The sequence below is a fragment of the Enoplosus armatus genome, chromosome 21 (assembly GCF_043641665.1).
Source record: "Enoplosus armatus isolate fEnoArm2 chromosome 21, fEnoArm2.hap1, whole genome shotgun sequence".
Lineage (NCBI taxonomy): Eukaryota > Metazoa > Chordata > Actinopteri > Centrarchiformes > Enoplosidae > Enoplosus > Enoplosus armatus.
In genome coordinates, this window is record NC_092200.1 from 352,501 (window position 1) to 365,805 (window position 13,305).

The 13,305-nt window shown below is 43.4% G+C and overlaps 1 protein-coding gene across 1 annotated transcript in view; it reads left to right on the plus strand.

The window, feature by feature from the left end:
- LOC139304040 (receptor-type tyrosine-protein phosphatase mu-like) overlaps window positions 1-13,305 on the plus strand; it is a 130,824-nt gene that overhangs the window by 61,742 nt on the left and 55,777 nt on the right. Inside the window, exons 9-16 of the mRNA XM_070927876.1 lie at window positions 308-488; window positions 6,919-7,072; window positions 7,356-7,519; window positions 7,627-7,736; window positions 7,863-8,064; window positions 8,221-8,323; window positions 12,197-12,378; window positions 12,531-12,625. Of these exons, the coding sequence (XP_070783977.1) occupies window positions 308-488; window positions 6,919-7,072; window positions 7,356-7,519; window positions 7,627-7,736; window positions 7,863-8,064; window positions 8,221-8,323; window positions 12,197-12,378; window positions 12,531-12,625 (1,191 nt within the window). The remainder of the gene's footprint in view (window positions 1-307; window positions 489-6,918; window positions 7,073-7,355; window positions 7,520-7,626; window positions 7,737-7,862; window positions 8,065-8,220; window positions 8,324-12,196; window positions 12,379-12,530; window positions 12,626-13,305) is intronic.

Below are 13,305 nucleotides of genomic sequence, written 5' to 3' on the forward strand. Positions count from 1 at the left end.
CCTTAAGTGGTCCTAGGGATTTGTGAGGAGTGTCTAGTGGTCCTTGATTGGATTTGTCATCTTTGATGAGATTCTAGCGGTCTTTATGGAGGTTTTAATGGTCCTTGATAAGGTTATAGGGATCTGAAATGGGTTTCAAGTGGTCCCTAAGGAGGTTCTAGGGATCTGTGAGGAGGTTCTTGTGGTCAGGACTCATGCTGCTGTGGTGACTTTATTAACTGATATAACTATAACTGATAACTGATATCATCCAGTGTAGAGGATGCTGATGTAACATGTAAATAACACATAACTATTTGTTTTTGAGGTGGAGTACCGTACCACGTCGGGCATGTTGATCGACACCACACCCGTCGATAAGCCCACCCACAAGATCGGACACCTGGACCCGGACACAGAGTACGAGATCAGCGTGCTGCTCACCAGGCCCCTGGATGGAGGCACGGGAAACCCCGGACCACCACTAAGAGCCAGGACCAAGTGTGCAGGTGAGTCAGAGTCAGCTCACATGGTCAAAACCTGCATTCAACTGATGATGAAGATTTAGTCCATAATTGTTTTCTTAAAGTCAGTTTTCTGTTTTAATGTCCCTTTACTGTGATGAGTGCTACAAGCTAGTGGCTAAATGCTAGGCTACACTCACACTGAGCTCATTAGGAGGTTAATGGTGGAGTCATTAGCGTAGCGTGCCTTGCTAGGCTGCGTTAGCGCTGAGCTCATCAGGTGGCTAATGGTTAACGTGAGGTCATTAAGGCAGTGAGCCAGGCTAGGCTTCGTTAGCACTGCACTCATTAGCTCTTAATGGCTACAGTGTACAGCATAGCATGCTAGCTGTTTACCTCATCCATCTCCTGAGTGAACACACAAACACACTGCTGCAGGTGTGTGTGTGTGCGTGTGTGTGCCCTGTGGGTGCAGACAAACAACAAACAGCATGTGATTAGCAATTAGCACGCTAATTACACAGGTGCAACAATCTTCCTGATGCTGCAGTCTCCACTTCTCTCTGTCTCTGTATATGTTTGTATTTTTAAAGGTTTGTTTTGTCTTTTAGTTTTAATTTTTGAAATCATTTATTATTGATGAATCAGATGTCAATAATATTTTATTTCTTCTCATCTTACAACATGTGATAATTGTTTGTTTTTCCTTATTTTTGTTTATTGAGTTTTCATCAGGTTTATAACAATATCTTAATACTGTTCACGGTAGTCACCAGAGCATTTAAATACAACTTTTAAAGATAAACTACCTTTTCTACATAATAAACATGACATGAATAATAATAATGATAATATAAAGAACATGTGGATGAAGATACATGTTATAATACATTCAGGGAATTAAAAACAACAAACACAATGACAGTATGTTTTTCCTTAAACTAAACTTCACTCCTTCCATGTTTCATATCTTGTTTTTGATCTTTCTGCTTTAACAACACGGTTTTATCTGTTGTGTCAAAAAATCAAATTAATCTGAACTGAATGGATCTGGTTTTTCAGAGAAAGACAGACAATTATGATTTTAAAATCTCCCCTTGCCCTCTTATTTCCATTAATAATGAAAAGATAAATGTCACAAAGTTATCAAGAAAAAGACGCAGAGATCTGAAGCGTCACACAGGCCGACAGGACTTAACTTCAAAAACTCAATCAAAAGTAATTTTCCATAATTAATATCATATATGTCATTTTAAATAAAGTAAATGTTTAATAATATAGAGATGCATTGATTCTTATATAGTCATGCACATATTTAGGGATTTTCCAGGTCTGCTGCAGACGTCAGGGAGAGGAAATAACTGTGTATGTGTGCCAGGTTTCAACATGTCTGCCTCTCAGACCTTTCAACATCTCTCAGGGTGGTGACCTGTCTCTGGTATGTTCTCATAAACACATTCTGCAGCTGACTGACGACACGAAAACCTGTCTGTCTCTGCCCCCTCTAACAGGGATCCTTCATTCAGAGGCATCACAGGAGTTTTAGAGGGTCTGTGAGCAGGCTCTAGTGGTTCGTCAGGAGGTTCTATGGCACGAGGGTTTTAGAACATTATTATCTGATCTTTTGTTTGTAAATATTCTCCTAGATTCCATTTTTATTCTAATACTCATCACTGAGGTTCTAGAGAATAAAGGAAGGAAGGATGGGGTTCTTGTAGTCTTTGATTAGGTTCTGAAGATCTGTGAGGAGGTTATAGTGGTTCTTGATGAGGATCTGGTGGTCCTTGAGGGGGTTCTAGAGGTGCTTGAAGAGGTCTTGTGGATGTGTGAGGAGAATCGTGGGGCACCTCAGGTCATCAATCATCCTTCAGGTTTTTGATGAGGTTCATTAGTAAAGGTCTTGGGTCCTAGGTCTCTCTGGATGTTGTAGGGGTCTGACAATCTGATTGTTCCTTTGTTGTAACCTCCGCCCATCTGGGACTGAAGGAAGGTTTAAACAAATGCTCCTCTGGGATCAACAGCAGGAAACATGAAGAAAGAAAGAAATGTGTGTGTGTGTGTGTGTGTGTGTGTGTGTGTGTGTGTGTGTGTGTGATTGACAGCCAGCAGAGCTCAGTGTGTCACAGTGTGATGATGTTCGCTCTGATAACACAAGTCTCTGTCTTCGACTCACTTTTATTTATTCATTTTACTTCCAATAAATTATGAACCATCCTCTGTGTCTGTATGTGTGTGTGTGTGTGTGTGTGTGTGTGTGTGTGTGTGTGTGTGTGTGTCTGTGTGTGTGTGTGTGTGTTCAATAATAAATCAGTGTGTCCATCATACAAGCTTTAGGACTTAGAGCTCAGTGAGGCGACTCAGCGTGGTGGCAGATAAACAGGAAGTCACAGTGAGCTGCTTCATGTTTCATCTTTTATTATTGGGCTTTAGCATCTGTTCGTATGTGATGTCATCGTGACCACGGAATGTTTTTGCCCCACAATATGCCTCTCAGGCAACATACAGAGGTCACAGTTAAAGAAACACAGTTAGTTAGTTTCTATGACAACAATATCTTATCTACGTTAACACAGGGTTGACTACACAGCTAACAACAAGCTAACAGCAAACTAATAACAAGCTAACAACACGTAGGGTGATAACAGCACAACATTCATCTCCGGCCGATCTGCTTTTCTGTCTCTGCTATGATAGTTTCTGTCTTACATACTGTATCATGAAGCTCAGACAGACACGATCAGAACGAGCTTCTCCTCCATTTTCTTGGTCCCGCCCCATCTAATAGGCCTTTATGATTGGTTGCCTGAAAAGGAGCGACAGTGATGACACCAGGTAGTGATTATTGGTGTATGCCAACATTATTATGGAAATCATGATAACCAATAATCATTTAAGATTTATTAGATGGTGTAAATGTATATAAATGAAGAACATTCATTTAACATTAACAGTAATATACCATTCATTTTACTTTGAAAGGTAAGTTTGGTGTCTGAGATTCATGTAGATACAGAAAATAGTCCCCCTTCTTCTGACATGTGCCTAAATACACACACACACACACACACACACACAGAGAGAGAGAGAGAGAGAGAGCTCAGCATTGGTCATAAAAATAAAAACATTTTTCTGTGTGTGTGTTAACATCCATTAAAGTGTGTATGGTGTTTATCGAGGCTTTTAGAAAATATCAAATGAATATTTCACTCCATTCACTCTCATTCTCTCTGCGTCTCTTTCCTCTTTTCACCTCAGATTTTCACGCTCTGCTCGTCCAAACACTCTGAGAGTTTTAGTGCTTTTACTTCTGTTTCTGTATTTTTATCCTTTTATTCATTTTACTGTCTGAACTCTCTGCTGTCTGTCAGTTTGTCTGTTTCACGAAGGTTTTTATTGGGTTTGCCTGACGCTAACACCGCACTGTGGAGCACTTCAAAATGCCTCAGACCTCAAAATGTACAAATCTTCATAGATGCTGCAGGAGGTGAATTAGAGTCAGAAAATGCACCCCTTCTCAGAGTCATAACTCAGATCGGAACACACAGACATGAAACACGTTTTGAATCATTCAGTGTGACTTAAACTTCCCGAGGGGAGCGTTATCTGTGATGTCCATCCAGAACAAACCTCCAGAAATCCACTCAGACATCAGAGAGAAGATGCAGCAGAACCTGCCTGAGAATCCTCCTGTTTTTAAGTTTCCTTCAGTGTCTCAGTGATCAGTGATAGCTGTCTGTCTGTCCATGAGGACACTGCAGACAGGAGCTGCTAACAGCTGATTTTGGGGGGGGGGGGGCACATACATAGAAGATAAGAAGAAGCTAAAATAGAATAAAAGATGAAACAGGAGAATAAGAATTAGTTGATGTGAATGAATGATCCCAGATTTGATTTGATAAAAGTGATAAACAAAAAAGTCTTGAGAGTTGGAGCAGACCTTCAAATGAAGAAGAGTACTTATAGGTCCTGGTCCTGGTCCTGATACACAGAACCAGGATCGATATTCTTCAGTCATCACTCAGAGACCTGAGAAGATCATGGTCTGTGTTTGAGTCCTGTTTCTTTTCTGGTCAGCAGACATGAAACATCCATCTCATCTCACCCCCTCCTCCTCTTCTTCAACCCCCCCCCCCCCCCATATTAAATCTGGTGATCTCCTGGAAATGAAAAATTAAACCTCTCCTCCTCCTCTTCATCCTAAAGTCACCTTCAAACATTCAGCTCTCCTCTCTTTCTCTGTGTGTGAGATGTATTCTTCTTCTTCATCCTCAGTGTTTGTGTCTGTTATCAGCTCCCAGCAGCCTCCAACAGGCTCCACCCCCCCTTGAAAACCCCCGCTGGCCTGTAAAATATCCCAAACATCCAAATCCACAACACTGGCCGGTTGAACTGCCCCCCCCCCCCCCCCCCCCCTCCCATCGCTGTTTATGTTTAACAAAGTGAAACAGGAAGTCACAGCAGCTCATCATCACTTTGTTTTACAAGTTAAACCAGAAGGTTTAGTGACACAAACAGAACTACGACTAAACGAGTTAATCCCGTCGAGGAGGAAACGATTTCATCTGAAAATACAAAGGACCGGGAACAAAACCCTGAGGAACACCTCAAACATCCACTGAGTCTGCTGGACAGATAAATGAGCAAATATTTACTAAGGTCAACTGCTTTATGAGCTAATAATATGTAATATGTTATAATATGTATTCATAACTTGTTCAATCAATTAATGCAGCTTTAACAAAGTCGTTTTTGTGCGTAACCTTAATAATAAATAATCATTGTTGTTTCTAGAGTTACACAAAATGTATATTTTGTTATTTAACTTCCCCTCCTTATCGTCATCTTCACACCAAACAGGAAGTTCACCTTGTGTAGTTCCTGAAGGTTGTAGTTTGTAGTTCTTTAACATTTGGTGGAAAACATACCTGATGACATCATCAGCAGGGCACTCTTTCTCTGTGTCTGATTTAAATGTCAGCCCAAAAATTATGGGATGGAACCATGACGACCGTACGCACACACACATGCATTCAGTGGGGAATGGAAGGATTTTATGTGATAGCGTTCACTCTCCCCTCAGGGATTACGGGTAATAGGATCCACCTCCATCCCCTCCTCCCCCTCCCCTTGACCCCCGACCCCTATTGTTGCCGCGGCGATGTCTAAGTGTGTGTATGTGTGTGTGTTCCCTGTAGATCCACCATTTAGCTCAATGTCTCTTTTTCATCGCACAATCGAGGTGGAGAAACTCACAAGTGCCTCTATTGTGTCCTGCTAAAAGCCTGCAGTGTGTGTGTGTGTGTGTGTGTGTGAGTGTGTGTGTGTATGTGAGAGAGGCTCAACAACAGGAAGAGAGAAGTTCTCTGTACGGCCACAATCGACCACACACACACACACACCCACACACACACACACACACACACACAGATGAAAGACGACAAAGAACAGGAAAGGTATTGTTCATTGGCTGCAGAAAAACACCTGAAAGCACACACTCACACACACACACACACACACACTCTCTCACACACACACACACACACACACACTGAGGGTTTGTCAGGAGAAATTGCTCTTTCCTGCTCTCATCTATCATTCTCTCTCTGAGTGGATCGCTGTCTGTCATCTTGAAATACAGCACTTAGATTGGCCACTACAAAGACAGAGAGTGTGTGTGTGTGTGTGTGTGTGTGTGTGTGTGTGTGTGTGTGTGTGTGTGTGTGAGCGCGCTCAGTTGGAAGCTTCCTTTAATCTCCTTCTATCGCCCTCCTCTCCTCTCCTCTCTCTTTCTCTCTCTGTCTCTGTTCAGTTGAAGCTCGTTTTTCCAGTTTTTGGTTGAATTCACTGCAGGAAACAGGAAGGAGGGAGGCGGCCATGTTGGCGTCCGCCTGTTAGGAACATCAGTTGTTTCTCAATCCGCCCTTTTGTCTTTACTTGTGTATCGTCATCAGTCAAAGTTCAGGAGCTGACGTTGACCAAGTATCTCAGAATGCATTTCACATCAACCAGCAGCGATGGCGGAGTCAGACTCAAAGCTGTGATGTCACTTATTAAGTACTGATATTTTTTGGAATTATAGAAATTATTTAGATTTTGATGTCTGAAAAAGGTCTGATGTTTTCGGAGATGTGACTCAAACAGTTTGGACCTGGTCTGTTCAGATCCGGTCTGACTGATCTTAGGTCCCCTCAGAGCTGCTGACAGGATCTTTATCAGGTCCACGCTGAGGTTTAGTCTGTTTTCAGTTTAAATAAGAGGTGATTTCAGCTGTGACCTCTGACAGAAACATGAAGACGTGATGTTCACGTTGTCTGCTGAAGTAACTCACGTGTTTAATCCCAAACTGTTGATGCAACTTTCTTTTGTGTCGTCTCCTCATTTCCACTCGTGTCTTGTATCCAGATAAAATCCAGATGAGATTTCGCCGATATCTTGGTGTATGAGTCGTCATCACATCTCTCTGTGTGTTTGTCAGATCCGATGCACGGCCCGCGGCGGCTGGTGGTCGTCGACATTCAGTCCAAACAGGTGACGGTACGATGGGAACCGTTTGGGTACAACGTGACCCGCTGCCACAGCTACAACCTGACTGTACAGTACCGCTACAGACCTGCAGGGGCCCCCAGCAGGTAAGCACAGGGAGTGGGGGCTAACAGGTAAACACAGGGAAGGACCAACATTTGGACATGAGGAGGGAGGGTTGACAAGTACAAAGAGGACGGGGCCACAAGGTAAAGAGAGGAAGAGGCCACCGGGTAAACACAAGGAGGGGGTCACAGGTGAACTCAAGGAGAAGCCACTAGGTACACAGGGAGTAGCCCCATAGATTACAGGAAGGGGCCATCAGGTAAACATGTGGATGGGACGACAGGAAAATAAACTCCATCCCGCCTCCTTCCGTCTCTCCTGCAGAGAGCCGGTGAAGGAGGAGGTGGTGTACGATACTCTGAGCACCATGCCTCAGCACATCGTACGTAACCTTCCGCCGTTCACCAACGTCAGCCTGAGACTCGTCCTGAGTAACCCCGAGGGACACAAGGAGAGCGAGGAGCTGCTGGTGCTGACGGACGAGGACGGTAGGCGTCATGTTGTGTAACTGTTGACCAACAGACTCAAAGCAGACTTCAGCTTCTGTGTTGTTGAACTCGAGGGTAAATAAAGTTTTTAAATCTTTTGGTCTCAGTTCCCGGAGCCGTTCCTGTGGATTCAATTGTCGGCAGCAGCTACGAGCAGCAGATCAGTCTGAGCTGGAGAGAACCGCTGCGGACCTACGGCCTCATCCGACAGTACGAGGTAAACGCACTCAACCAGGAGTCTGACACTGCGAAGGAAAACGATCAACAAAAAAAGCATTCAGTCAGACCCTTACCCACAATCCCCTGTGAAGCAGCCAGACATTAACGTTGTTCTCTTCCACAGATCTCCTACAAAGCCCTGAGCTCCTTCGACACAGAGTTCGACCTGTCCAATCAGAGCGGCAAGGTGTTCAAACCGACCAATGAGACGAGCCACGTGTTCACCGGCCTCTACCCAGGCTCCACCTACTCCTTCACAATAAGAGCCTCAACAGTTAAAGGCTTCGGACCTCCGGTCATCACGCAGTTCACCACCAAGATCTCAGGTGTCTGAAAGTTAATGTTCATTTGAGGGACTCTAAGTTCGTAGTCCATCCATGACCTTGATGAGTCTTTTTAAAACCGATAAGAAAAACAAAATATGCAAGATGCAGATGTTTGGTCTGAACACATCATCACGTTGACTCTGTCCTCCTCCTCAGCTCCTCTGATGCCGGCGTACGATCAGGAGTCTCCTCTCAATCAGACCGACTCCTCCGTCACGGTTCTGCTGAAACCAGCTCAGAGCCGAGGAGCTCCAGTCAGGTAACACACACACACACACACACACAGATGCTGAAATATTCAGCAGCATCAATCTTCCGCTTCATAAAGTTTTCATGACTGAAACATTCAAACGCGACATGTTGCACTTTGAAGAAGAAACTGGAACTGAAACAGCAAACTGAAAAAATCCTTCTGTTTTCTGTCAAATTACACCTGGAAACCAGACTGACACAAAATTATTTAATAAGTCAACGTTTGTTAACAGAAGATTGTAATAAATCAGTCGACATCAATCGAACTCCAATCTTTTTCTCTGAAGTTTAGATGGAGACTATTACAACTGTTGATACAAACTTTTCACAGTTCATACACACACACATATACAATCTCTGTCGCCCAGAGGGAGGCGGTATCCGCGGTAACAGTCGTCATGTCAACAGCTGTCTGCTCTCCGTCGTTGGTCTGTAACGAGGGATTTGGTTAATTAACGATCAGCAGGCGGGGCTAATCAGAGCCTGCTGCTAACACCGAGGATTAACAAGGGATTAACAGCTAATGTGTCAATCACACACACGCGCACACACACACACACACACACATGCACACACACACACTGACAGCACTTCCTTTCCTTTCAGTCAGAGCTGACAGGAAACACAAAGAGCCTTCAGTTCATCTCTATTTAATAATTGACAGTTTATCTCTTCTGCAAACAATCAACAATAAAAGATCTCCAAAAGAAGCTTAATGAGGAAACGGCTCTTATTGAAGACATCAAGTCCTCATGAAGACAGACTGCCAGCAAGACCCACGATAACCTCCACTGTCAGCAGCCAAACATCAGCGAGTCTGACTCCAGTCCACGGACATGTGGTGCTATAGCTGGTCCTGTCTCACAGTATTTTAAACCTCAGTGCTCTGTTAGTCAGGCTGGACTTCCTGTATCAGATTTCATTATCTTGCCTGTACCTGTAGAGCCACGCCCCCACCAAGGCAGCACCCTGCCTGGTGTTCCTCAGGGGTCAAGTGTCACAAGTCTCTTTTATTCTTACAGAAACATTAACAATCTGACACACACACACACACATATAGATATATATGGCTTGTCTTTGACTCAATGTAGAGAAACTATACTATACTATACTATACTCACCTGGGGGGCTGGAGTCTGTTCTAGCTCACACATAGCAACAGGTGGGTACATATATGTGAATGTAGAATGCAGTAGTGACTCTGATGAATGACATGTTATTAAAGTGGGAGCAGGTAGCTTTAGTGTATTGTGTTTACTACATAATATAAATATAATATTTATTTTGATGTTTCTCATCGCTCGTTTAATTGAATGTTGTCACTTTTAAAAGATCGATAACAACAGTAAAAGACGATTAAAAGAAACACGCAGCTGGTGGGTTGTTCAGGTGGCCTGGGAGAACAGCGCGTCTCTATGAAACACACGTAACACTCTGGCTGTGGACGACAAGTGAAAAGAAGAAAATGGATCATTTCAAGCGAATCCAGATTTCTGTTTTTCTTTTTATGCAGGAACAAGACTGGAGATGTAAAGAGAGTGTGTGTGTGTGTGTGTGTGTGTGTGTGTGTGTGTGTGTGTGTGTGTGAGAGAGACGTGAAGTGTGTTAATTGACATGATAGCTGATGTGAAATCCATCAGATTGAACAGATGCTGCTCTGAGATACGATTTCATGTTTGTGTGTTTATATTTAACTTTGCTTTTGTCTCTTCTGACACCAAAGAGTGTGTCGGCCTTCAGGCACACTAAGACACACCATACAACACACACACACACACACACACACACACACACACACACACACACACTGAGTATGTATAAGAGCCTCAGATCGCAGGAAAAAGGTGTTGCCGCGGGCGACCTGCAGCTGTAATCAGATTACTGTAACACACAACAAGTGCTGCGACGTGAGCGTGAAGAAATGTGATTGGAGACGGTTTGTCAAAGACAGAGAGAGGAAGAAAAGAGATAAAGAGAGAGAGAGAGATGTGAGGGGGAGGAAAGAAGACAAGAATGAAAAGAAAGAGAAAGAAAGAAGGAGGAGGAAGACAGAGAGACTGAATCTGTTTCTGTAGGGAATTAAACAATACTGCAGTGTGTGTGTGTGTGTGTGTGTGTCACAGTGTGTGTGTGTGTTACAGTGTGTGTGTCTTCCTGTCCTCCTTTAGTTTCCTGTCCGGCAGGAAATGTGACAATACTGCAGTTTCACGGTCCACACCCTTAATGTGTGTGTGTGTTTCAGTGTGTGTGTGTGTGTGTGTGTGTTAAAGTGAGTGTGTGTGTGATATATGACTTCTGTCCTGATTCTGGTTCCCTTGAAAAACACAACTATTGTTTCCAGCGTCCCTCAGGACACAAACACTGTTGAAAACTCACTGTGTTGCGTTCAGGTGCAGATCAGTGTTTCTGTGAACCACAAACACCGTCTGTGTGAACTCTGACACCTGCTGGTAGAAAACACAAAGTTAACTGTCCCCCTGCTATTGGTTGGTCTTTGGAGTCATCAGCTGACTTAGTGGAATTTCTGTAGAATTCTTGTAGAATTGGAGTTTAAGTCAGTAGTGTTTAAGACAGTAGAGTTTAAAACAGTAGAGTTTAAGTCAGTAGAGTTAGTCAGAGTTTAAGTCAGTAGAGTTTCGTAGAACCGGTAGAGGTTTTCTTAGCATCAGTTGCCATAAGATTCTGTAGATTTCCGTCGTTTTTTGCTCAGCAGAATGAAACTTTAATAAAGCTCCATAACAGAAGTTGTTATAGAGTCGTTAAATCACCATGGTAACAAGCATCGTTCGTGAGACCTCTCCTCTGCCGTACAGACAGATATTTAGGACTTTATTTCCATTGTTATCAGTCGACAAACAGACAAAATTACGGTTTTTCATTTAGAACTCCAGACTCTTTGTTTCCATTTGTTTTCTGTCTTTATGTCCTTTACCCACATGCAGCATTTAATGCCTGCACGGACAGGACGACATGAATTATCAGTTTAATGTCAGACTGTTATAAAGTTACAGCCGCTACGTACAGAGAGAGAGAGAGAGTTCATAAAAATGAAGGAGAGAGTGATGGAGTGGAGGAGAGGCAGAGCTGACCTTTCTGTGGAGCTGAATAATGAACCAACAGATGGGTGAGAAGAAGAGGAGAGCAGTTTTATGTGTCAGGGTTGTATGTGAATAGAAATCCACTCAATAATCTGCAACAATGTCACCCCTCAAACTAAAAGCTAAAATTCTCAAAAATCTTCAAGGAGTTCTGCAGTGAACGAGTTTGTCCATAAACAGAATGGTCCAAATGTTACACAAACGACTTCCCATAATGCAAGTGGATAGTGTCTTTCATTAGAGCTTCCCTGCCTGGTAACACACACCTGCAGTCACAGTCATACACAGACTGTATGTTAGACATTTGTAGTCTGATGACATCACTATGACATCACCGGACCACAGACGACTGACTCACTCATACTTCACCGCACTCACACACCGTGTTTTTGGTACAGCATGGCTCTAAATAACAACTAACCCACTAACTAACTGACTGATTAACAAACGATAGTTAGCTAACTAACCCACTGACAGCTTAACATTCTAGCTAGCTTACTAACTAATTATCCGGCTGGCTGACTAAGATAGATGTTTGCCATCTAACTAATTAACTGCCTGTCACCTAAGTCATTAGTTAACTAACTTATTATAATTATTTTAATAATTTATTACTCTGTAATTTTACTCTGATGGACAAAACTACCAAAATAAGAGCAGAGGTGAAATAAACCGGATTTATCTCTTGAGGAAATCAGATATCAGGAACACAGACATGCAGAAAACTAATACCCTTCAACCTGTCTGTCTGTCTGTCTGTCTGTCTGTCTGTCTGTCTGCAGTAAGTACCAGGTGGTGGTGGAGGAAGAGCGCCCCCGCAGGCAGAGGAGAGGTACTGCAGAGATCCTGCGCTGTTATCCGGTGCCCATTCACTTCCAGAATGCCACGCTGCTCAACTCCCAGTATTACTTCAGTGCAGAGCTGCCGATGAGCGAGCTGAGAGCGCCGGTGCCCTTCTGCGTCGGTCAGTCACTCACACGGGCAGGCAGCTAGTTAGCTAGTTAGCTAGCTCAAATGTTATACTAGTCTGTCAACTGGTTAGTTAGGTAGTTAGTTAGTTAGTTAGTTTACAGGTTAACCTGTTTTACCTGTGTGTGTGTGTGTGTGTGCGTGCAGGTGATAACAGGACCTACAGTGGTTACTGGAACGCTCCTCTGCTGCCTCATAAGAGTTATGGGATCTACTACCAGGCTGTCAGCACTGCTAACGGGGTGAGTTTACCTGTCCACAGGTAACACATACAAACACACATCTGATGATGTGACTACGATGTGGATCAGCTCTGGTGTCCATCTCCAACTCCAGCATCACCAGTATGAGTGTTGAAGCTCCCAGTAAGGCCCCAGGCAGAGGTACCCACCTGTAACACAGTCACAGTGGTGCTGCAAACAGACACCACGTATATTTTACTCACGTCAACAGTTTTTGAAGCTGTCAATGAGTGTTGAGACTCGTCCTGATCCTGAGATGTTTGAGTTCACTCGATGTTTACTACCCACTGTGATTTTTTCACTTTCCACCATTTTATTCCATACCATTTTAAGTGTAATTCCACAGTTGGTTGATTAAGGGGCTACAACTTGAGCCCCATCTTTTAGCCTATATTTGTTTCCATGTAATCACATGGTCTCCATCACAGCAGCTGAATCAGCTGTCAGCAGCTCCTGTCTGCAGCGTCCTCATGGATGGACAGACAACCATCACTGATCACTGAGACACTGAAGGAAAGTTAACAGGAGGATTCCAGGGAAGTTCTGCAGCTATAAGGAGAGTCTTTTTTTCTAGTTTGAAAACCTGTAGTTTAGCAAAACACACTGTTTATCATGGAGGAAACAGTGACTTCTGTTTAACGGAGCGATGGGTGTCAAGACATCCAATCACTCTGTGCAGC